We start from the raw sequence: 25,637 nt of genomic DNA, 5'->3' as shown, positions 1-25,637 counted from the left end.
TACTAAACCACCAATCAAGATTCTTTGAATATTTCTTATCCACTCAGCTTTGAACATAATTTTAAGAAAATCATTTGCCTAATACTTCTCGTAACCCACATCTTTGGGTTGAGAATATAACCTCTGCTTACCCTGAATTCACCAAAGCTGGAGATTGCAATGACAGTTCTAGAGAAAAACATGTGGGCAGAAAACAAAACAGGGTTTATTTTCTCTACATTCATGGACAAATCTTTTCATATACTGGTCAGTTAACCAGTTTTGGGGTGGGTCTGTTATACCTTGGGTAAATAACTGGTTCCAAGTCAAAGCTGGTCTTCCTGTTTCATAGTAAAGGTTCCTTTTTAAAGAATCATTTCATTTACTCCTTCCAAATTTTCCCACATTCACACAGGACAAGAAAGAAAAACAAGATGAATTAAATTGAATAAAGTTTAAGCAGAAAACACACAGGCTCTAGAACTGGGAGCACTCCTGATTGAAGGTAGTTCAGAACGTCCCCACCTACAACACAATATTTTTACCATAAAACAGGAAATGATATACAAATCAGTGTTTGCTTTAGTTGCACGTAATATAGTGCACTTCAGCCTGGGATTGGCTGAAGCTCAGATGCTTAGGTAACCAGGGTATATCCTTAGGTCAGGCTACAGCCTGTTTGCACATCAAGCCAGCTTGCAGCCCACTATTTATAGAAGATACTTTGCATGAAATTCTATCATATGGGGGGCAGGTTTGCAACAAATTTATCTTTAATAACTGTCTTCTTTGGGTCATCTCTTCATACACAGTCAAATGGCCATCAATGTGGGCATGGACAACGGCAGAGAGTCCAGCATCCTATTTTTAAGATATAGTGAACAGTTTCATTGGCAGTCCATCTTTGTCTGAAAGCAGATATGCATACTGCATTGTATCCTCACATCTGGATATGATAGTCTCCATTTACAGTTACTGTACATCCCCTTAAATGAAAAGCTACAGGGCCGAGCTGTGTGACCTAGTGGCTAAAGTCATCACCTTGAACGCCCCGAGATCCCATATGGGCGCTGGTTCTAATCCCAGTGGCCCGCTTCCCATCCAGCTTCCTGCTTGTGGCCTGGGAAAGCAGTAGAGGACAGCCCAAAGCTTTGGGACCCTGCACCCTGTGGGATGCCCAGAAAAAGTTCCTGGATCCTGGCTTTGGATCGGCATAGCATCGGCCGTTGCGCTCACTTGGGGAGTGAATCATCGGACGGAGGATCTTCCTCTCTGTCTCTCTTCCTCTCTGTATATCTGACTTTCCAATAAATAAATAAATCTTAAAAAAAAAAAAACTTTTGACTAAGTATAGCACACAATGCTAAGAAAATTAAGTAGCAGGCTCCATGAAACAATTATAAATAACCAATTCAAAGTCTACAGTATCCAAGTCTTTTTAAATTTTACTTTTTTTTATTATTATAATTTTATGATACAGTTCCATGGGCCATGGGAATTCCCTTATTCCAGCCCCAATTCCCTCTCCCCCTGACCTAGTTCCTCCTGTTTATCTCTTCAAAATACTTTCTTCTGATTAAACTCTTCACTGACTCAAATCATACAGTAGCATCATTTTCAACAAGGTTCTTGCTCTTTTTTCATTTCTTCAGAAACATATTAGTCATTCAGTAGCATGTTGTTTTTTTAAAAGATTTACTTATTTTTTATTGCAAAGTCATATATATATATATATATATATATATATATAAAGAGAGGTGGAGAGACAGAGAGGAAGATCTTCACTCCAATGATTCACTCCCCAAGTGAGCACAGTGGCAGGTGCTGCGCCTATCTGAAGCCAGGAGTTGGGAGCTCTTCTGGGTCTCTCACGTGAGTGCAGGGCCCCAAGGCTTTGGGCCATCCTCGACTGCTTTCCTAGGCCACAGGCAGGGAGCTAGATGAGAAGTGGGCTGCTGAGATTAGAACTGGTGCCCATATGGGATCCAGGCATGGTCAAGGCAAGGACTTTAGCTAGTACTCTATCAAGCCGAACCCAGTATCTAAGTCTTATTGGTCAGAGTCCTTGATGGTGGTTTAGGACCACAGCATGCTGCCAGACTTAAAGATGTATTCTAAAGAGTACTTGGTTGACATCACTTTACTCTCAAAACCTGCTAAAATGATTGCCAAGTTGCAAATGATCTTTCTAGGTCTGTGTTTTGTACACTGCACATTGCAGGTGTGCATAACTACATTTTTAATTTGCCTTGTGAAATGGATCTCAAGCTCTAATTTCTCTAGGATGCTACAAAAGGAAAAGACATTTTCAAAATTTCTTAGCCATCTGCATAGAATCAACTTTGTTATACTGTGAAGCATTTCAACCAGAAAACATGTGAAGTCTTCTAAGTACACATTAATGTTCCATTAAGGGTGGAAATGAAGAACTTCTCGAATGGGGTCAGATTGTCCAGCATAGTTTGTCTTCCCCATCTTTTTTTTCTTATAATTTGGGCACATGTTGGTCACCTGTGATGAGCGGCAGTAGTAAGTATAGGAAATGTTAAATTTCCTTGTACTGTTTCAGAAAATATATTACAGGATGCAGGAAACCTTCACATCAAGCAATCTGCAGTAGTGGAGATGTTGGAGGATGTTCAAGGAGCTTACTCCAAACGGCAGAAGGGCTGGTATTGTTATGCACTAGGCTGTAGATGTGATGTGGGAACCACATAGTGGCGTATCTCACTACTCAGCTTCTGATCCAGCATTCTTCTAACACCTTTTGCAAGCAGCAAAAGATGGCCAGCTACTTGGGTCACCACTGCCCATGTGGGACACCTATATGGAGCTCCAAGGAACTGATTTTGGTCTACCACATTAATCAATTAACTCTTTTTTCAGCTGTACAATGGACAAGTTGTCCAATCTTGGATTCATTATTAATAGTTAACAAGACCAGCTACACACCCAATTAAATTGGCAGCATCATTAAGTTCTGTTTTTCCAACTGCTTATCATAAACTACTGAAATATTCCAAGACTTGTTTTGCATTGTTTGCTAGTCTTGCAGATGAGCCAACTACTACCCTAAATAAGTATATCACATCTAAGCTTGTCAACTAACAGGAAATTTGTCCAGTACTTCCAGTTGCCACAAGAGATCACTGAGGTCAAAGGGTCTGGCAGGTTTCTGGTATGGTGGCTTCAAGCCCTCAAAAGCCCATCTGTCTAAAAAGAAAAAAAAAAAGTTAAATGTTGACGGGAACACGAATGGCAGCAGTACTTTGGGCCACAGATGGTGGTAAGTTGTATCAATAGCCAGATAAGCAGGAAATCCCCAAAATGACCAGACTGGAGCCATTCAGTGTTGGCTGTATTTGGGCTGTAATCTGGCAGGTTTCATTCAGCCTGATTGTTGGGGATCAGCGGTTTGAGTGCCAGCCTGTATTCATAGTTGCAAGCACACCCAGCTCATTGGGGCCAAATGATAACGCTCCAGAAGGGCAAGACACCTTTGTGTGACACAGCCAAACAGAGGAAGGCGACACAGGTGATTTCTGATCACTTCCTGGTGTAGGAGCGGCGAGAGCCTAGCTAGGCGGTCAGTGGCAGCGGTGCTGATGTTGCACTGGCATCAGAGTCCGAAGGAGGCCCTGGGAGTCCGCCAGTCCTTCACCCACGTGGCGCCTGCACACCGTGAACACTCGTTCAAAGTCCAAGGGCAGCGGTCCGGGGCAGTGGCCCTCAGACAAAGTTCCCTCCCTCCCCGGGGGCGGGGATCAAGAACGTGGCGCAGCGAGAGAACCTCCGCCCGGATCCTCTCCAGCAACTCCAGTACTGGAGCCGCACCTCGCCCCAACATCCGTGGCAAAGAACGGGAGGGCAGCCGGAAGCCTAAGATGGCGACGCCCCGTGCTTCTCTCGCGAGAGTGGGGTGGGAGAAAGGAAGGGAGTTAGGCGACTGACGGTTAACGCAGCCAATGAGCAGGCGGAGAGGGCGTGATTGGCGGCCCTCGCGGTGGGCCACGCCCCATCCGCCGAGGCGAAGTCACCGCCCTCCGCTTCCGCCCCGCCCCGCCTCCCCCATCTGCCTTCGCGGCTCTTCTCCGGTTTGGGGTGGCGGCCGGCTTTCCTTCTCCATCTGCTCCGTTTTCCCCTCTCCTGCCTTCCGTTTTTCCTCGACCTCAGGGCGGCCTGCGCTCCTCCCCGCCTCCTGCGAGTGGCCGCGGAGTCCCTGCGCTTTCTCTCTTGGGTCGTCTTCCTCGCCCTCCCCCGCCATGAATGAGGAATACGACGTGATCGTGCTGGGCACCGGCCTGACGGTGAGCTGCTGGCCGGGAGGGTGTGCGGGGCGGCCCGCGAGCCTCGGGGAGCCGGGCTCCGTCCCTCCTGGGCGCGCAGTCCCTGCCGCGGCCTACAGCGCGAGGGTGGGCGCAGCCGGCGGCCTGGGCCCGCTGGACTGCAGGCTGCGTCTGCTGGGAGGCGTTTTCGCAGTCAGGAATGGGTTTTTCGGGAATGGGTTTGATGAAGGGGTCTCAAGGAATCCCAGAGCCCCTGGCTGGAGCGGGTCGCTCACAAGTGTTCAAGGAGGGCCCAGGAAATGGAGACCTAGGTCAAGGCGTTGGAGAAGCCGGTCAAGTGGGTGCTAGTGGCCGGGAAGAAGTAGGTCTGGACTGGGCGATCCTGCAGAAGGGCGAAGGGAGAATGCTAGCCTGGCGGTGCCCCAAAAGGTCGGTGCCCCATCGTGATTGGAAGCAGAGAAACTCCGTGCGGAAGGGGGAAGGCGAAGCCTTGCACAGTTGCATTTCCTGTTTAGCCTTAAGCCTCTGCTGCTAGTCACCCCGGCTGTCAAACTGAGGCTGAAGGAGTGTCAAAATCATTAGATAATCACGACCTGGGAATTGCTAGCGTTTGGTAGACTTAAATTTGTGGAGAAAATGAAGGAGAGTGGTGGTGGTGTTGTTTTAAATCCCTAACCCCTCCAAAGATGAAGCATTGTTAATTGTTGCAAACCCATCTTAGCCCCATGGCTGAGAGTCCAGGGAACAAGTTTGATTTACAGATTTCTCAAAACTTGTATATCGAATGCTTTGGTACGTCACTTTACCACCACCACTACCCTTATTTGTAATTCCCTTACTCGGCTTGCCTACCAGTCAGGCATACCGAATATACGAGCACATGCTCTTGTGTAGGTGCAAACCTCAGCTTCAGACAGGATTGCTCCAGTTCCATCCCCCGAAAATGCTTCCAGTTTTTTGCTTGTTCTATCTCAATTGCCTCTTCTAGATGCCATCTCCCTCCCCCCAACTTGTGATGGATTGCCACAGGCCAAGGTTCTCTGTAACTCTGAACTCTCCTCAGGGGTTATCATAAATCAATATACACGTGAAGAATGCAGTTGTAATATATGAATGTAAGGGGCGTCAATACCATTGGCTATTTGTTTCCCTGGCTATTTCTCTGCTCACAGACTTTTAAATGAATGCCTGCGTGTAGGGTTTTGCATCTTGTACTTTTTAAAAATTCTTTTATGAAGAGTAGTCATCTATTTTTAAGATTTATTTATTTTTATTGGAAAGTTAGATACATAGAGAGGAGAGACAGAGAGAAAGATCTAATATCTGCTGGTTCACTCCCGAAATGGCTACAAGGCCAGAGCTGAGCCAGGTACCAGGAGTCTCCCACACGGGTGCAGGGTCCCAAGGCATTGAGCCAACCCTCCACCACTTTCCCAGGCCACAAGCAGGGAGCTGGATGGAAAGTGGAGCAGAAGGGACTTGAACTGGCTCCCATATGCTTTATTGGCCCTTGCCACTTGAGCTATTGTGCCTGGCCCTAACACTAGTCATCTTACAAAAATATTCAGCTTGAGGCAGGAGTATTTTAACTATCTTTTTAAAAATTTGAAATCGTGTCTGAACTACTTCCTCATAATAATGAACTCCACAATACGTTTCTTGGACCCTGTATGTTCTGACCACAGTACATGAATGCTTTTATATAATTTTCTTCTTTAATTTGTTGGAATGTATTTTGATTTCTCAGGGCACAATCATTTTTTTAAGTTAACATCACAAAATAACTACTTTAAATTTCTAAAAATGAGAAAACCTCCAAGTTTTTGACTCATTTTTAAAGAAAAAAGCTGTTAAGAATGTATGAGTGTGTGTGACCTACCTCTTTGCACTGTGTGATTTATGATGACTGGAGAACAGTCATTTCTAAGTGCTTCATTGTGTCTAGCTAGTTCAGAAACAGACATGTGACTGCCTATGAGATAGTACCAGATACAATTACCTACCCAGGAAGGCCATTAGGCCATTTAATTATTTTGAGTGTGTGTGATTCTGGTTGAATTTCTTTTTTCTCGTGGTGAATTGTAGGATGCCTAAATTAATAGTTCTCCTCACAGCAGTTTTTTGTTTGTTTGTTTTTGTCTCCACCCCCCCGCCCTGGAAGTGCCTCATTGGGATTTTGAGCAGAGCTTAGTTTGTGGTGGATTTTGCCCAATGGAATGGATGCCGTTGCTGTCAGCGTGTTGTGAGAACCAGTTGGTTCCACTGTTTTTCATTTGCTTCTGCTGGCCTTTCCGATTTGTCCATGATTCAGGTCCTTTGTGCGTGGACCAGTGAGTGCCAATCCATATGGTGCAGCCTTTTAACAAATTTAATGTACCTTGTTGATTGCCTTTAATTTGTTTTTTAAAATGTTTAATTTTAATTGACAGAATAGTTGTGCATTATGATGGGGTACAGTGTAACATTTCAATTTGTAATTGCAATTTATAATGATGAGGATGTGGTAGTTGGCTGTTACCCTATGCATTTGTTATTTACATTGGTAATATTCAAAATCCTCTCTGATAACAAAATATGTTTATTTATATTGAAATACGTGATTTTTCTTGACCTGCATTATCTTACTGTTCTGTAGAACGTGAGAGGTTGTTTGTCCTGTCCTCCTCATGCCCATTAACCGTCGTCTTGATATCCCCTTCTTTCTACCCTTCTGGGGCTCTGGTCACCACTACTGTGCTGAGTATGGTTTCTACATGTAAGTGAGAAAATGTGTAACTTGTCATTCTGTGACTGATTTAACTTAGCGTACCCCAGTTCTGTGTTGCTGTAAATGATACAGTTCCCTTTTGTATGGTTGAATAGTGTTCCAGTACATACACGTATGCACATACCATATTTTTTTTACTTAGTCATGCTTTAGTGGATACTTGGGTTGATTTCATAGCTAAGCTGTTGTACTTAGTGGTATAGTAGACATGGAAATGCAGCTGTCACCTCAGCTCACAGATTCTCTTTCCTCTGGATATTGAAAGCCTGTAATGAGATTGTGGGTCACATGAGTTATTTTTCTGTAGCTTTCTGGGGACTTGGTGCTAAGTTATGTTCTCAGGAGCATCCTGTGAATTTCCCTTCCTCCTCTCTGCTAGCACGTTATTTTGGCTTTCTGCTGAAGGCCTTCTCACTGGATTTGTGCTTTCCTGTAGGCGGTGATCTTGAGAATTCTTTCACATGCTTGTCCCTTGTTTCTGTCTCTCTTTTCTAAGACTTACTTATTTTTAGGACAAAGTTACCAAGAGAGATATCAGTCAGTTTTCTGTCTGCTGGTTCTCTGCCCAAAAGATCACAGTGTCTAGGTCTGGGTCAGATGGCCAGAGCTAAGAGAGTGGAACTCCACATTAGTCTAGCGGTGGCTGCAAGGCTCCAAGCACTTGGGCCATCTGCCACTGCATTTGCAGGAAGCTGAATCAAAAGTACAACAGCCAGAATTCCAACCAAGTCCTGTATAATATATATATATATCTGACCTTGCAGATGATAACTTAATGCACTAAGCCACAACTGCCCCCCCCCCCTTTTTAAAGATTCTTTTATTTTTATTGAAAAGGCAGAGTTAAGAGTCTACAATGACCAGAACTGAGCTGGTCTGAAGCTTCTTCCAGGTTTCCAACATGGCTATAGGTGCCCAAGGACTTGAATCATCCTCCACTGAGGTACATTATTAGGGAGCTGGATATAAATTGCAGCATCCAGGTTTCAAACTGGCACCCTTGTGGGATGCCAGTGCTGGAGGTGGAGGATTGGCCTTGTATGTCTTGGCATCAGCCCTACTCCAATTTTTTTTTTAAGATTTATTTATTTTTATTGGAAAGTCAGATATACAGAGAAGAGAGACAGAGAGGAAGATCCTCCATCCACTGGTTCACTCCCCAAGTGACTGCAACAGCCAGAGCTGAGCTGATCCCAATCCAGGAGCCTGGAGCCTCTTCCAGGTCTCCCACATGGATGCATGGTCCCAAGGCTTTGGGCCATCCTCTACTGCTCTCCCAGACCACAACCAGGGAGCTGGATAGGAAGTGGGGGAGCCAGGATTAGAACCAGTGCCCATATAGGATCTTGGCGTGTGCAGGGGGAGAACTTTAGCCACTAGGTTGGCATGTGCAAGGGGAGAACTTTAGCCACTATGCTACACCGCGGGGTCCACTTCAAAACTTGTAAAAATACCTAAATATCACAATTGAAAGAATCTATAGTTGACTTTACATGATGCATCACAGTCAAAATGTGGGTACATTAGGTATAAATGAAATTGATGAATTTCATGTTTTTTGTTAATTTCCATCCCCAAGATAACTCATTAGATAAGCTACAGTGTTCAGACTTGAAAAATTGGAAACAACTTTTGGCCTCATGCATTTGAAAAAGGGATACTTTCTGTTAGAAGCTGTAAGCATATTTAAGCTTACAAACTGTTCACAAACCATCCTGCCCAAACTGAAAAATGCAGCCAAGTATGGCATTTGTCTGATTTGTATATTTGGTTTTCTCTGATTTTTTTTGAGTGGTGGTGTTTTGAAGAACTATATGGTAAATGTTTTGGTGCACATGTATAGTAGTCAGTTGCTTTTATTTCCCATTCATGGTACCTTAATTAAAAACCTGCTGGGGGAAGGCTTACCAAATGATGTAAAACAAATGATGTAAACTGCCTCTGACCAATGTGGCCAGTTACGATAGTAAGAAAGGTAAAACCAGGTCCTGTCTGTGAGTAACTCATAGAGAAATCATTGTGAATGTTGACAGATTTGCTAATCCACATAAGAGAAGCACTCGTGGGGTGTTCAGACAGAGAATCAAAGAATCATCAAAAAGAAAGGATTCAGCTAGCTTTAAAACATTGCTAATCTTTGGATGTAAGAATCAGTGCCTTTCTCAGTGGAGAGGTTTAATTTGTTATTAAGACTAGCACACGTAGGGAATTGAGAGCGTATTTTGCTTGAAGCAGAAAGTATTAAGCATAATAGGAACCAGAGTTTGCAAGAAACTGTGTAACAAGAAAAAGGAATATTCTAGGTTAATGAATCTGAACATTATTTCTAGGCAGTGAGAGAGGATTTTAAATAGGATAGTGATACATTTAGATCAATTTCAAGAAAAATTATCTTTGATATTTTTTGAGAAGTTTTATTTTTTTCTCCATTCCTATACTTACATATCTATGCACAACATTGCAGTTAAATTTAAAAAAAAAGATTTTTTTTAATTTGAAAGGCAGAATTACAATAAAGAAGAGACTGAGAGGTCCTTTATTCCCCAGATGGCTGGAGCTGGGTCAGCTGTGAGGAGCTGAAAGCTGCTTCCTAGTCTTTTATAGCGAAGGCAGGAACTCACACTTGGGCTTTCCTAGTGCTTTCCCAGGCTTGTTAGCTGGAAGCTAGATGGGAAACAGAGCAGCCAGGACTCTGACCCAGCACATATATAGAATGCTGGCGACTTAGGCAGTGGCTTTAATACTGTATTACAAGGTTGACTCCTGAAACAGTTAAACTGTAACCATTTTAGCTAATTACTTACACATGGCAGATAGCATAATATATAAAAAGTACTTGACTTCTGAAAGTGGTTTGTCATCTGTTATTTTGAATGAGTGTGTGAGTATGTGTGTGTGTTTTATCCTGCTCAGGTCGTTTGTTATATTACATATTATACATGGAATACTCTTATTTTTAAATATAATATGTTGACAAGCATTCTTGTTTGTGTCTTGGTAAAAAGTTATCATTTTTGTGTGTGTTTTTTGTTTGTTTGTTTGTTTACCCCGCCCCAAGAGACAGTTTTTCCTATCTGGTTTGTACTCTAAATGGACAGCCAGGGCTGGGCCATGCTGAAGTCAGGTGCCTCCCCCGGGTCTCCCACGGAGGTGCAGGGGCCTGATAACTTGGGCCATCTTCAGGTGGATTTAATAGGGGGTTAAATCGGAACCTGTACACTGCAGACCACCTGTTACTCTGAACCGGAGCACAGGATGACCAGATTTTTAGTGTAAGCAAAGGAGACTTAGTGTTATCTTGTATCTTTCCTGTTCTTGCTTCTTGCTCTGTATTCTGATTTTGAGTTGTTTAAGGAGATACCAGCATTTTAGAAGCATTAATATACACCCTATGCCTAAATGGAATTGGTAAGTTTTGTCTAAATTAATGGTTTCTTCCCATGCTATTTTATTCTTGTAAGAATTTTGAAGACCTTTTTTTTTTTTAAAAAAGAATGTTTATTTGAAAATTTTTTATGATTGTTTATTTGAAAGACAAAATTACAGGAGAGGGAGGGAGATACAGATTTTCCATATGCTGCTTCACTCCCAGATGTCTGGGTGTTAACCCTGGGGGATGCTGGCATGACCCTGACCTGTGAGCCGCAATGCTGACTCCTGAAGCAATTTTTTACACATAGGTTTAGAAAGTCAGTGGATCTGTAGGTTTTTGACTATTGAGTTGTTTTGTTCTCACTTGGTATTTCAAGTGATGCCTTTGAAGACTTCTATCAGGTTTTTTGGGCTTTACCACTTTTATCTATTATTATGTCTTTTTTTTTCTTTCTTTTTAAATTTTATTTTAATGTTTACATAGTTGAGAAGGACTTATGCCCGTGTGGGCCACTGATTAGGGCAGGGAGGAGGGTGGGACAAATATTTCCAATTTTTTTCTTCAGTATCTGCTGCGGAAGGCAAGTCCACTCCTTACTGCTGTGAAAGTTCTCAGCCCCTGGGGATGGGGTGGTGATTTAATGTCATCTTAGAGACCTGAGTGGTTTTGATAGTTCTGAGACATTCTTGGTTTTGTTGCTCCAGGATTGAGAAAATCTTTGCACGGTCTATTGGATGACAAAGCCCACATTAGTGCATCCACACACTGATATACTTACTGTGAAGCTTGCTAAGATTGCTGTTGTTACTGTCTCAAAAGTCCTTGGACTCCTCCCCTGCTGTCTCCATAAATTCTTATTTTCATTGAAGATTTTTAATTTCTTCTGTTGGCAGCAAATAATCTCAAATATTTTTACATTGACTTTTTGGGACGTTATCTGCCATGTGGCAAAGTCTAAATAATCATAATTTGTCATTCACTTGAAGGTTCTCTGTACTTTCTCTCCCTCTCTCTTTCTGTAATTCTCCCAAATAATTTTTACAAAATAATTTCTTTGACTCAGAATAGCTATCTATGTATTCTTCGTTTTGTCCCAGAATTCTAAAAAGATGTGTGGTCAGGTTGTATGTTCAGTTTTTTTGTGTCTTGTCAGAGACATTCTCCAGTGAGTGCCATGGTCAGAATGTTAGGACTACATGTGAAGTTTAGAGTCCTTGCCTTAATTTGATCCAGCATTGATTTTGCATCATCAATGCAAATCTCAACACAGTAAAAATTAAGACTGATGCCCTAGTGTTGTGAGTTGTGAGAAGTTGTAGGACTGGTGTTGTGGCAACACACATTAAGCTGCTGCTTTTGCTGCCGCAACTCTTACTGGAGCACTGGTTCCAGTGTTGGCTGTTGTGTTTCCAGTCTTGCTCCTTGCTAATGTACCTGCACATTAGCATGATGCTAATGGCCAGCGTGTGATGGCCCAGGTGCTTGGCCATCTGTGTGGAAGGCCAAGTTTCCAGCTCCTGGCTTCTGCCTGTCTCAGATCCTGCTCTGGAGGCCATCTGGGGACAGAACTGCAGATGTCTATGTCTTCCCTCTCTGCCACTCTGCCTTTCAAATGAGTGAATAAATAGAACCTTTCTCTCTCTCTTTCAAGATTTATTGATTTTTATTGGAAAGTCTGATATATAGAGAGGAAGCGAGACAGAGGAAGATCCTCCATCCTCTGGTTCATTCCCCAAGTGGCCACAATGGCTGCAGCTGAGCAAATCTGAAGCCAGGAGCTTCTTCCAGTTCTCCCATGTGGCTGCATGGTCCCAAGGCTTTGGGCTGTCCTCAGCTGCTTTCCCAGGCCACAAGCAGGGAGCTGGATGGGAAGCAGGCTGCAGGGATTAGAACTGGCACCCATACGGGATCTCAGTATGTGCAAGATGAAGACTTTAGCCACTAGGCTACTGTGCCAGGCTCTAGATAGAACCTTTTAAATAAACATGATAGATAGATACAGCTAGATAAATAAATTAACTTAAAAGCCAGTTTCAGACTTGGGATCTACAAGGTCTATGACCAGAGCCTGGATTACTTGTATGCTTCTTTTATAAATTTTTGTCATTTTGTTTGAATGTGTTAATTTGTGAAAAGGAAATATATTTCATGTGTTTAATATATGCAGTTTTAAGAGGTTGTTTAATAGATGACTAGTAATAGGCTTAAAAAAAGAAATTAAACATGCTGCAGAACTTTGTTTTGATAATGCTTATGCTTTTCCTGTAGGAATGCATTCTGTCAGGTATCATGTCAGTGAATGGAAAGAAAGTTCTTCATATGGATCAGAACCCATACTATGGGGGAGAAAGTGCATCCATAACACCTCTAGAAGATGTAAGTACTAGCAAAAAGGGGAATATACCTTTTATACTTCATGTTACTTTGTAGAAACTCCACTCTACACAAAGATGGTTTTAATGTTTAGAATAGCTGGAATACTATCATTTCTAGTTTAGGTTTTTTAGAAATTAAAGGCTGAACATTTTTGTTGCTGTCTGGTATCTTATTAGTCTCTAAACTAATAGGCTAGAAAGGGTAGGAAGAGGTGCCTGATGTGTCCTGTATAATGCCACTGCTTTCCACAAATACATCTTTTTATACAGTTTTTTATTTGCAGAATTGTCTTTGTGGGATTAAAATTGCAGACATCAATTGTGAATCTGTACTATAAATCCCCAGCTTAGTTCATTTTGCTGCATTGTCCTGCTTCCTACGTGTTAGGACACATGGGCCATGAAGCATTTCTAAACGATGTCTTACCAAGTTTCTTTATTTCTCTGTGAGGCTGGCTGACACTCACTTGTATGGGGATAAACTGCACTGTCCTTTTTGGAAAGCTGCGTACATTTCAACAGTGATGTGAATCAGTGGCTTTTTGGAATTAATATCTATAAAATGGTTTTGTTCTATGTGCAGAAATTCAAAAAAGTTAAGATAGTGCTAGTGCATCAAAAATCTGAAATCTTTATTTAAAAGATATCCATCTGAATTCAGCAGTTGATGTCTTCCTATGCTTTATATATATTTCATTGGTTTTTGAATCATTGAAAGTAATATCACTGAATCATTGAAAGACATGCTTCTTGATAAATATTTCATATTCATCTGCTAAGAATATGTTTCCTAGCATAAATATATCTATGGAAATTGGAGTATTTATGGAAATTAATAGTATTTATGAGTGTATTGTGTTTTAAACCAGTGTTAACTAATGGTTCTATGCCAAAACCACTTTATCAATAAGTAGTTGTATGAAGAAGTTTCAAATCATCTAGGAAACACATCTTTTCAGGTTGTGTATTTGAAAGGTAGAGAAAGCAAGAAAGAACAAGCATTGTATCAGCTGACTCACAGCTATCTCCTTCCCCGTAAGTCTTATTACAGCCTGGCCTGGGCCCAGGTCAAGGCTGAGATCTAGGAAGTCAATCTAAGACTACTGGCTGGCAACAATATGCCAATCACTTGAATCATTACAGCTGGCTTCCAGGCTGGGCTCCAGAAGTAAACATCAGACCCAGGTACTCTAATATCGGATGTGGGAATCGTAACCCAAGGCCAAAGCACCCACCCTCACAATATCTTTTTTGTTTTAATGTTTATTCATTTTTACCTACATGAAAGGCAGAGTAACTGGTACATACACAAACACATACACACAGGCACACATGGGGAAGGCAGGGAGCTCTTTCATTCCTGTGGTTCCCTCTATAAACAAACAGGGATGGGCCATGCCGAAGCTGGGAGCCAAGAATTTCCATATGAGTCTCCCACATAGGTGGCAAGAGAACTGTGCATCCTCTGCTGCCCACCAGAAAGCAGTAACAGGAAACTGAATTGGAAGCAGAGAGCCAGGGGGATGGTGGTGTCCCATGCATAGCTTAATCCATTGTCCCTCCACACCTGTCTTGTGTATTCTCTTTAATTACCATTTTCTTGAACCTTTTGAGGTTTCTTTGTATTATAATAACCTAAATTTTGGTGCATTATGAGTCTTTGTTTTGCTTTTAGTTATACAAAAGATTTAAAATACCTGGATCACCACCATCATCAATGGGGAGAGGAAGAGACTGGAATGTTGACTTAATTCCCAAGTTCCTTATGGCTAATGGTAAAGAACTTTAATTTGAATTTATGACAGTACATTGAATTTGATTTGGAAGGAGCTATCTCTTGGCAGATAATATTGGTCTCAGTGTGATGATCTGAATTGTGTTAATAGGCAACGGTATAGCAGATGACATGATCCATGACTGGAGTTGTTACAGATGTGTGGCTTATTAGTTATTAGTTATCATTTCTGGAGAAAGCAAATTATAATTATGACCATTTACAAGTGAGAGTGTATTGTGATAAACCTCATCATATAGTTTTAGCACTGTAAAAGGCAATGTTACTTTTCTTAATAATCCAATTATTTCTTTAGAGAGGAAGAGACAGAAACCTTCTATCTCCTGATTCACTCCCCAAATACCAGAACAACCAGGTTTGGGCCAAGCCAAAACTAGGAACCAGGAATTCCCTGCTCTTCTCCCACATGGTTACCTGGCCTGAAGTACTTGGGATTCAATTGGAAACACAGTAGCTAATACTCATGATACTCATGGTACTCATGTAGTACCATGTAGCTAATACTCATGATACTCAATCAGCACTCCTTTAAAGACTCTCAAGCGATGCATTAACCTGCTAAGTGATTTACTTTTTACTTACTTAAAAGGCAGAATTACAGAGAGAGGCAGAGAGATTTCTTCATCCACTGGTTCATTCCCTAAATGGTTACAAGTTTCTTCCAGGTCTTGCACACAGGTGCAGAGTCCAAGCACCTGGGCTATGTTCTACTGCTTTCCCAGGAACATAAACAGGAAGCTGAATCAGAAATGGAGCATCTGGGTCTTGAAATCCTACTATGTAGGATGCCTGCATCGCAGGCAGAGGCCTAGCGTGCCATCCTGCAATGTTAGCCATGCCCTGCCACATTTTACTTTGATTGGTGGCATTGCCTTTTCCCCAGTTCCTTTATCACAACCTTTGGTAATTATTCATTTTAAGATTTTTTTCTCATATGGAATGCAGAATATGGACTTTTAAAATATCTGTATTGGAGAAAATGATTTCTAGATGTTCTTCATATTGGCTCGTCTTATGCTTTGGATGTTCTGTTGAAGTTTTTGTGTTTTTATTGATTTGAACGAGCTCCTTAGAGATAAAGGTTATTGTTTCTGTAAGAATTCTAGGTATTTGCCTAAAGAAACCATGGTATTTGCCTAAAAATTTCTGCGTTTTCCTTTTGTACGTAAGTTTTTTTATTTTCATGCCATTGTTTTATATTTTATTGTTTTTGATTAGCAGTGATTGCCTGGAAACTTTATTTCTGTCAAAGTTGTAAGAATACAAATACTTGCAGTTTTATGATTTATATAATACATTTATCATGTATGCTTACCTATTTTATAGTATTAGTGATTTTTGTTTTGTTTTGTTAAATTCTTCTACTTTTTATCCTGTTGAAAAATAGACTGACTTTATGCTAGGTATTTGCTTGCAATGAAGGAATCTCAACTGAACTTGAACTGAGGTTATGCAGCAAGGTGGAGGAATCCACTATCGGGGGAGGGATGTGGGAGGGGTGGGGGGAATCCCCAGTGCCTATAAAACTGTATCACATAATACAATGTTAATAACAATAAAAAAAAAAAGAAAAATAGACTGAAATTTATTTTTTTTAAATAGCTAGTTAGTTGCCCTTGAATACTGCTTAGCTTTCCATTTTTATTTAAAATTATATCATATCCTGTTTTCCTTCATATATAGTTGTAAAGTATGCTTTAACATCTGGCTCCTCATTATCTTTTTGTCCTGTTCTTAAAAGAGCTTTTTCTAATGTTGATTTATTTGAATCACTTGATAGACAGAGTGACAGATAGACCAGCAGAAGGAGATGCTCCATTCATTGACTCACCTGATGGCCCACCAGCCCAGTGCTGAGCCAAGCTGGAACTACCTCTGGCTCTTGCTGGTGGATGGCACGGGCCCTGGTATTTGAACCATCTGCTGTGTCTCAGAATGTGTTAGGAAGCTGGATCAGCCTTGCACTCAAATTAAGATATGCAATGTGGCATTCAAGCCAGCAGCTTAACCCACTCTGCCAACACACCCTCAAAATGTTTTTGGTTTATGTTCAACCGCTATAATGAATTTATCCTTTCAAAGTAGCTTTAAAATAATGGTATTTGATTTCTGAGCCATGTTTGCTATTTTTGCTATACAAAATTTGTGGCTTTTAGATAGATATTTGCAGTCATAAACATGGCCTTGTGTTCATCTGAAGTTGATGCAGAAACTGAATATATTTCTGAAATATTTTGCAGACTACATCTCTAAAATATCACAGAAATTGGAGAGTAATTCAAATCCATTTGCAATAACACTGTATTTCTAAACCTCATACTCCAATTAATCTGGCCTCAGTATTTCCTGGCTTTTGTAAAACATATTCTTTTTTTTTTTTAAAGATTTATTTTTATTATTTTTATTGGAAAGGCGGATATACAGAGAGGAGAGACAGAGAGGAAGATCTTCCGTCCGATGATTCACTCCCCAAGTGAGCGCAACGGCCGATACTATGCCGATCTGAAGCCAGGAGCCTCTTCCGGGTCTCCCACGCGGGTGCAGGGTCCCAAAGGTTTGGGCCGTCCTCGACTGCCTTCCCGGGCCACAGGCAGGGAGCTGGAAGGGAAGTGGAGCTGCTGGGATTAGAACCGGCGCCCATATGGGATCCCGGGCGTGCAAGGCGAGGGAGGACCTTAACCACTGCACCACTGCGCCACCGCGCCGGGCCCTGTAAAACATATTCTTGATCAGGAAGTTGTTTCAACGTGCTGTGCAGTAGTGTACATTACCCCATTTAAAATAATAGCGTTAGAGAATTTTTTGTAGGAGTTACTTAACAATATAAGGAAAATTGGGAAACCATTATTATTAATAAATGTATTAATGTTTCTTCTAACTTTTAATAGCAGTAAGATTTAAGTTGTATTTTGAATTATGTAACTTTTTCTAGGTCAGCTCGTTAAAATGCTACTTTATACAGAAGTTACCCGATACCTGGATTTCAAAGTGACAGAAGGGAGCTTTGTCTATAAAGGAGGAAAAATCTACAAGGTTCCTTCCACTGAAGCAGAAGCTCTGGCATCTAGTAAGTCATTTCATGTATTGTCTTTTAATAATGCGCTTTTCTAGGAGCCTCACATCATCTAGTCAGCTATGTTTGTTGAATGTCGTGTGCTAGACAGTTCTGTGTGTAGTTGGGAATATGTCAGTGAACAAAATATTGAGAAACTTCTCTCCTTTGGGATATTAGAAGACTTAGCTTTTAACAGTGTTATTTTTTGTTTTAAAAAAATCTTTTCAAGAGTGATTTAAAGTCAAATTAAATCTAGTTCACACCTTTTCATGCCACTTTTTAACCTAATAGGTAATCATATTCTGAGTTATAATTATATGTCTTATTGTAAGTATGTATCCTCAGGGTTTAGTTTATTGAGTGATAATTATGCAGAATATACCTGCCTTGGCATGTATATTTTTATGAATTTAGACCTGATCACTACCTTATCAACAATCCTTTTTATGTAAATAATGATTTTGAAGTCTCATAGCAGAGAATTCTATGCAGAATGAAAAATGGCATAAGAAAGTTTGTTGAAGTAGTAAAGTTAAGGAAAAGGTGAGCAAGGACATTATTTTATAATTCCGACGATAAGTAGTAGATTTTGAACACTGTGTGCCAGGTAATTTAATTTTATGTAGTCCTCTACTGCAACACAAGGAAATGTATTTTTGTCCTCTAGTAGGAAAACTGAAGTATGCAGGAATAAAGGAAAAACTCAGTACTCTAATTTAGTTAGTAAATGAGTAAAGCTAGATTTGTTACTAGTCTAGACCCACAGTAAAAAGCTATGTTTTTGTGTGTTAATTATATAAAAGTATTATTTGAACCATTTCAGTTTTGTTGTTTTGTGACTGAGCACTAGAATCATAAATGTTTCTAGTAGCGATTTTATCCATTTTAGTTCCGGAGCTATGAGAAAGCCTGACTCCTGCTTGTCACTTTGCATTGCGACATAAAAGTGAACAGATGGAGATATGTATAGACCCTAGTGCTCCAGACCATTGTGTCCCATATGGGAAGGAAGGCCTGTGACAAGTCCGGGCGCTGTGACTTCTGACTCCAATTTCCTGCTCATTGAGGCAGAAAGTAGTGCCTTGAGTAATTGGGGTCCTGCCTGTGTGTGGGAAACCTGGATTGGCTTGCCAGGATGGTGCAGATGTTTGGAGAATGATCCAATAGACGAGTAGGTGCTGTCTCTTTAACTCAAAAAGGGGGGGTGGGTGAGTAGATGGAGAAGCAGCCACATCATCTCTCCTGTACTTTTACTGTGAAATAGGAATTTTGGACATTTATGTGCCAGGTATATATATATATATATATATTTCAAGTACTTTGTTACATAATTTTATGTAGTCCTCCGTTGCCGTCTAGGGCTGCATCAGTAAGGGTAATGTGTGTTCTGGCCCGTTTTGGTTTAGTTAACGCAGGACAAAAGATATTTATTCATTTATTTAATTTCAAAGTTGAAAGATCTCTGTACAACTTGGTAGTACCTTTAATTTCCAGGAAGTATCCACTAGAGTATGATGAATTTTGACAGCAGTGAGAGTAAATTATATTTCATTTTTCCTGTCTAAAGTGTGAAAACAGAAGCACTGGTGTCCAAACTCCTGTATTTGAAATGTATCAATGTTGCATCAGTTAACAACATGGTGTGTTTCAGCGTGGCTCTCATGCTCCTCAGTGTCCTATTTTTGGGTTTCTTGAAAAAATCTTTTTTTAGGTTTAATGGGACTGTTCGAAAAACGTCGCTTCAGAAAATTCCTTGTGTATGTTGCCAACTTCGATGAAAATGATGCTAGAACTTTTGAAGGTGTTGATCCCAAGAAGACTTCAATGCGAGATGTGTATAAGAAATTTGACTTGGGCCAAGATGTTATCGATTTTACAGGTCATGCTCTTGCACTTTACAGAACTGATGAGTAAGTTATTTTGATTTTGAGATTTGTGAATTTCTTAAAACTCACTGAATTACTTTAGTTTCTCAAGTGATTGTTCTAACAACAAATACACAGCCATGTTATACTATGAAAGAAGAGATTCTAGTTGCTTATTAGTGGAACCTTTTAAATGACTTATGATTAAAATCATGTCAGAAAAGGATTTTAAATTGAACACCAGGGCTGAAAACTAAAGCTCTTTTCTAATGACTGTTTTGTTTTCTCCAGCTACTTAGATCAACCATGTTGTGAAACCATTAATAGAATTAAACTTTACAGTGAGTCTCTGGCAAGATATGGCAAAAGCCCATACCTTTATCCATTGTATGGCCTTGGAGAACTGCCACAAGGATTTGCAAGGTGAGACCTAGGTTTGTAAGTTGTTAGCTGAATATAGGTACATAACATAATATATTATTCATATATACACAGGTGCATAATGTATGGTTTGAATAATGTAATGTCTGTGAGAAATGAGGTACCTCTCTCGTTTTAATTGAAATAAAATTTACATACAATTAAAGGCACAAATTTCAGTACATATAATTTTTATAACTGAAACCACAATCAAGTTATATGAACATTTTCCTCACCCAGAACATTTTCTTATCACCTCATCAATACTTACTCCTATATCCACAGCAGCTGCATTTGCGATTTTTATCTCTGTAGATTTAATTTTGCCTGTTTTAAAGTTCATATAAGAAGATTAATACATAGCTTATGAATATTCATGATTCGTATCCAGGTGATGCATGTGGTATTAACTCATTCTTTTCTGTCACTGAGTAGTATTCAATTTGAATTATACAGATAAACCACATTTTTCTGTTGATATCCGTAGAAATTTTCAGTATTTAGAATTAGGTGATTTTTATATGCAAGTTTTCTTGTGGCTTTTAGTTTAATTTCAGGAATGGGATTGTTCACTGGGATGCCAAATATGTTTAATTTTATTTAGAGACTGTTGAACATTTTTCCAGTCATTGTACCAATAAGATTTATTCTTATTTCTTTGACAGTTACAGAGAGATTTCTATCTCATCTGGTGTCCTCCTTGAATGGCTGCAGCAGCCAGGGTTGCACCAGGCTGAACCCAGGGGTCTGGAGCTTTTCCGAGTCTCCCACATGGGTGTAGACCCCCAACTACATGGGCCATCTTCCACTACTTCGTCAGGCACATTAGCATGGAGCTGGATTAGAAGTGGGGCATCTGGGACTTGCACCAGCCCCTCAGTTGGTACTCTGTCAGCAAGTGTTTTGTCAGGTAGTCATATGCACAGATATAAAAATATTTTTGTACCTAAATAAACTAGGTATTTTCATACTTAGAAATAAATTTTAGCTGAATGAGTACTAGATCTCAACAATGAAACTTTAAAAACATTACTCAGACTTCGCCCCCCCCCCCCACACACACACACAAATCTAAATAGGTTTATAGAGAACATGCCACATTGGTGGACTGGAAGACTTGCTTTAAGGTGATTGTTTTCCTCCAAATTAATTTACAGATTTAACCACAATAAAAATCAAAACATTTTCTCTAAAAATCGGTGAACTGATTTTAACATGTAAATGGAAACGTAAAGGATTTAGAATAACCAAATTTTGAAAAAGAACAAATTCAGGTGAGATACCACTTGACCTTAAGACTTTTTATGAGCACCAACATTACAGCACAGCACATCATTGACTTAGCCACTGCCTGCAACACCACATCCTGGGGAAGTCAGGCTGCTCTACTTCTGAGCCCAGCTCCCTGCTAATGCACCTGGGAATGCAGCAAAAGATGGCTTAAGTATTTGAGTCCCTGTCAGCCACATGGGAGACCGGGGTGAAGTTCTTGGCTGCCATAGCTGTTAGGAGGAGTGAACCAGTGGGTAAAAGATCCCTCCTTTCCTCTCTTTAACTGTGTCTTTCCAATAAATAAGCTTTTTGTTTTGTTTTGTTTTTGTTTCCTCAAGGAAAAAACCAAGTGAATTACTTAGCCATCTCAATCAGGTGGTTCCTTTTGATTCTCTTCCATTTTCTGCTTACTCTTAGTACTTTTCAGTGCCTTGTGATAACATTTTTAGTCCAGAGTCATCTTATATGCAGGAGTATTAGAACAACATGTAAGCCGTTTCTGTTACCACTCAGTGTTTTTTCTCCATAATTGTGACTTTGGACATTTTGTTGATTTTGTGATTTGTGCGTTAATGAATGAAGCGAATATCCTGCTGGAAGGAAATTGAGCAGATATGTGGCCTTAACATTAAGATCAAAAGATAGTGACGGCAAATGCCTTATTGAAATTTCACCTTTTCTAGGCTAAGTGCTATTTATGGTGGTACTTACATGCTGAATAAGCCTATTGAAGAAATTATTGTGGAGAATGGGAAAGTGGTTGGTGTAAAATCTGAAGGAGAGGTATGTAACTTGTGAAGAAAATTATACTCTTGATATTATCAGTGATGTTAGTTTTCATGTTGTGTATGATTTTTGTATGGTAAGTTAGTCATGATGAAACATCAGAGTAACTGTTCTTTGTTGAAAGAACACAAATATATCTATTACGTTATTATGATTAAAATACATAGTTTGTGGGTGGTAGCAGAAAGCCCGTCATCTTGGTGTTTTCCCTTAACCGAGTTGCTCTGCTTTTTTGTATTCTGGCGGGCGAGTTCGTGCTGGTTACCGAGGGTCACGGCAATGGCAGCGGCTCTGGCCTGCCTCCGTGGCGTCCCCTGGTTCTCTATCTGATGTTGCAGCTCGGATGGGTTTTTGACACCATAACATTATTTGCTCTTCCAGTCCATGATATACTGTATTTCTATCCATTTGTCTTCATTGTAAAGTCTTTTAAAATGTTTTCTTCATAGATTGCTCGTTGTAAGCAGCTCATCTGTGACCCTAGCTATGTAAAAGATAGGGTGGAAAAAGTCGGCCAGGTCATCAGAGTTATCTGCATCCTTAGCCATCCAATCAAGAATACCAATGATGCCAACTCCTGCCAGATCATTATTCCGCAAAACCAAGTCAACCGGAAGTCTGGCAAGTATTGAGTAGCAGCAAAATTTTGTTTAATGCAATTACATTGGCATTCATCTGAAATTCCTAAATTCCTGTGTGCTGTATTATAGTGAATAGGCTTTAGTGTGTACATATAGGGAAACGTGATACCTTCAAAAGCTTTAGTGTTGAAGTGAGTAGTAGCTTAATTTTACACTTACTTGGACCTTATTTTCCCTTTTTGGAATTATGGACTGGTGCTCTTACAAAATCTTATCTCACAGTAGATAACTGGGAAGTTTATGCTTAATTGCTGAATTGACTGCACTATTTTTGAGCTGTTGACACGGCTGCTTGCTTTTATGTCATTATTTGTATACATTGTTATTTTTATGATTCATATGATTTGTTTGAGGAATTGAATCAATCCAATTGACACCGCCCCCCCCCTTTTAAGATTTTATTCTTTTGTTGGTAAGACAAAAGTACAGAGGAGATACTCCCCAAGTAGGCACAACAGCCAGTGCTGAACTGATCCGAAGCCAGGAGCTTCTTCCGCGTCTCCTTGGGCCATCCTCAACTGCTTTCCCAGGCTACAAGCAGGGAGCTGGATGAGAAGTGGAGCAAACAGGACATAAACCACCATCCATATGGGATCCTAGCATGTGTAAGGCAAGGATTTAGTCACGAGGCTATCATGCCTAGCCTGCTGCCTACATTTTTTTTAGCAGCCTAAATCTTTTCTAAAATCCAGCTTACCTGTCCTAATAACTGGTGTGTGTGTGTGTGTGTATTTTGGCATATAAGAAATCACATCACTGAGGATTATTATTAAAATAAGCAGATCTTTGGATTTCTGAAAGTCTTAAAAATAGTGTGTCTAGTAACAATTTTTTAAAAAATTATTAAAGACATAGTAACAGAAAAACAGGGAGAAAGTGATCTTCCATCTATTGGTTTACTCCTCAAAATGATCACAGTGGCCAGTGGCTGGCCAGGCTGAAACTAACTCCACATAGGTCTTACAAATGGGATTCAGGGTCCTAAGTACCTGCACTGTTGCCCACTGCCTTCCAAGCACATTTGCAGGGACCTGGATTAGAAGTGGAGCCACTAGAACTTGAACTGCAACATAGGATTGCCAGTGTCACATGCTGGCAGCTCAACCTGATGTGACACAGTGCTGACCCCTCCCCCCAATAATGATTTGCTACATTAATTGTGCAGTTTTTAGAATGTTGATACACAGACCAACTCGGGTACTGGGAAGTGTTTATGTTAGTTCATAAATATTTTATGCTGATCTGTCATATGAGGTAAACAGTACTTAATAAATCCTTTAACTATTTAATGCAAAGTCTGATGCTGATTAACAGTGTCCCCAAATAGCTAAATATGTGGCTTATTCAGTTTTTCAGTTAGAATCTCCCTGTTGTATAACAGCTATTTCCATTTAGCATTTCACTCCCACATACATCTTTAACCTCCAGTGGGTTGAAATAAATTCTGGTATTTTAATACTATGGCCCTGTTTTGCCTCCAGATCAGTTAACATCTGGATAAAATATGTTGAAGCCTTAGTCATGTCTCATGATTGTGAACTGAAGGCAGTGAGTTGCTATTGTTTGTTTCTAGATATCTATGTTTGCATGATTTCCTCTGCACACAATGTGGCAGCACAAGGGAAGTACATTGCCATAGTTAGTACAACTGTGGAGACCAAGGAACCTGAGAAAGAAATCAGACCAGCTTTGGAGCTCTTGGAACCGATTGAACAGAAGTGAGTGTTTTATTCATTTATATGAACTGAAATCCTAGCTGGGGTTTTGATTTTGGTTTTGAGGGTGGTAATTGAAGCATGTAAAGAAGGATGACAGCTATTAGATACTATGTGGATAGTCTTAAACTGACCCTGGCCTGTCTTCATCAATCTTGTCATTTAGATTGAGAAAGTCAGGCAAATCAGTGATAAGGTGTGGGGTTAACTAACCTGGCAACCTAATTCTTTCTCCCCTCCAGATTTGTCAGCATCAGTGACCTCCTTGTACCGAAAGATTTGGGAAAAGAAAGCCAGGTGAGTGTGAAGTTTGTAAAGGATATTAGGTTTTACTGGAAGATACCCTTAAAGAAGTCTTAAATGTAAAACCTTTTTATTTTCAGATTTTTATTTCCCGTACATATGATGCTACAACTCACTTTGAGACAACTTGTGATGACATTAAAGACATCTATAAGAGGATGACAGGATCAGAGTTTGACTTTGAGGAAATGAAACGCAAGAAAAATGACATCTATGGAGAAGACTAACAGTACATGCTATTGAATTAGGACAAACTTAAAATTTGGCAAATAATGCATATTGTATGAAATCAGTATTGTAAGGCCTGCTTTTGTAATCAAAATGGAGGGAGTGAACAGCGCTGTACCAGTAAAAATATTCCTACCCTTTATCTTTCTAATATCATGTATTAACTTCTTTTCTTGAGAGTGGCTATTCAGAATTGACTGGTTACCACTTTCTGTTTAGTCTAACCAAACCACCCCAACCCAGTGAAAGATCAGTTTTTAAAAACATGCTACTGATGCAGAACTTGATACGGTATTTTTATCTTTTAATCAGGGTAACCTTTGCAGTTACATGCTCTGCTGCTGTTCAGGAACTGGACAATTTGTGTGCCATCTCACATTAAGATCCTAAAGTGAATATTTCATATTTGGAACAGCACCCCCACATTTTCCCTGTAACTTTGTTTTGTGCTGTTTAAACTGTTAGGGCAGGAGCTCCAAAAACTGTAGCCACAGGTTTGGTTTGTGTGGGCATAAAATTCTAGTAAAACTCCAGACTTCAGGAGTCATTTGCAGGAAGCAAGTTTGTGGTAGTTTAATAATTGATGAGAACAAGGGGAAAGGAATCTATCATAAAGCAGGTAAGGTCAATGCATCTTTTCTATCCCAGGTGTGGCTTCTTCAGTGGACCAAACTGCAATGCAGTATTGATTTGACAGAGCCTCTACTTCAGTCTGTCTCAAAATGGCTCCAAATGATTTCTGTACTGCAAAATAAAGCCAAATTCTGGAAACGACAA

The 25,637-nt window shown here is 40.3% G+C and overlaps 1 protein-coding gene across 2 annotated transcripts; it reads left to right on the top strand.

Moving 5' to 3' along the window:
* The first annotated feature begins 4,039 nt into the window (after positions 1–4,039).
* On the top strand, positions 4,040–25,637 carry GDI2 (GDP dissociation inhibitor 2). 2 transcript variants are annotated; one of them, XM_040967942.1, is made up of 11 exons: positions 4,040–4,286; positions 12,674–12,781; positions 14,456–14,555; positions 17,508–17,642; positions 19,342–19,540; positions 19,787–19,918; positions 21,871–21,970; positions 22,423–22,594; positions 24,188–24,332; positions 24,572–24,626; positions 24,713–25,637. In XM_040967942.1, the coding sequence occupies exons 1-11, from the start codon at positions 4,242–4,244 to the stop codon at positions 24,857–24,859; spliced, it is 1,338 nt and encodes a 445-aa protein (XP_040823876.1). In that variant the 5' UTR covers positions 4,040–4,241; the 3' UTR covers positions 24,860–25,637. The 2 variants fall into 2 exon arrangements, with proteins under 2 accessions (XP_040823876.1, XP_040823877.1); XM_040967943.1 differs by lacking the exon at positions 17,508–17,642.

This window comes from Ochotona curzoniae, unplaced genomic scaffold, assembly GCF_017591425.1.
Source record: "Ochotona curzoniae isolate NIBS_2020 unplaced genomic scaffold, NIBS_Ocur_1.0 scaffold_4683, whole genome shotgun sequence".
NCBI classification, from domain to species: domain Eukaryota; kingdom Metazoa; phylum Chordata; class Mammalia; order Lagomorpha; family Ochotonidae; genus Ochotona; species Ochotona curzoniae.
The sequence above is the reverse complement of the archived record's forward strand: the minus strand, read 5'-3'. Positions and strand labels throughout refer to the sequence as shown.

Excerpts from the sequence above, each read along its gene's own strand:
- GDI2 (XM_040967942.1), top strand. The coding sequence starts at position 4,242 with ATGAATGAGGAATACGACGTGATCGTGCTGGGCACCGGCCTGACG. Across the intron at positions 19,541-19,786 it reads GCACTTTACAGAACTGATGA|CTACTTAGATCAACCATGTT; the intron begins GTAAGTTATTTT and ends TGTTTTCTCCAG. Across the intron at positions 24,333-24,571 it reads TTGGAACCGATTGAACAGAA|ATTTGTCAGCATCAGTGACC; the intron begins GTGAGTGTTTTA and ends TCTCCCCTCCAG.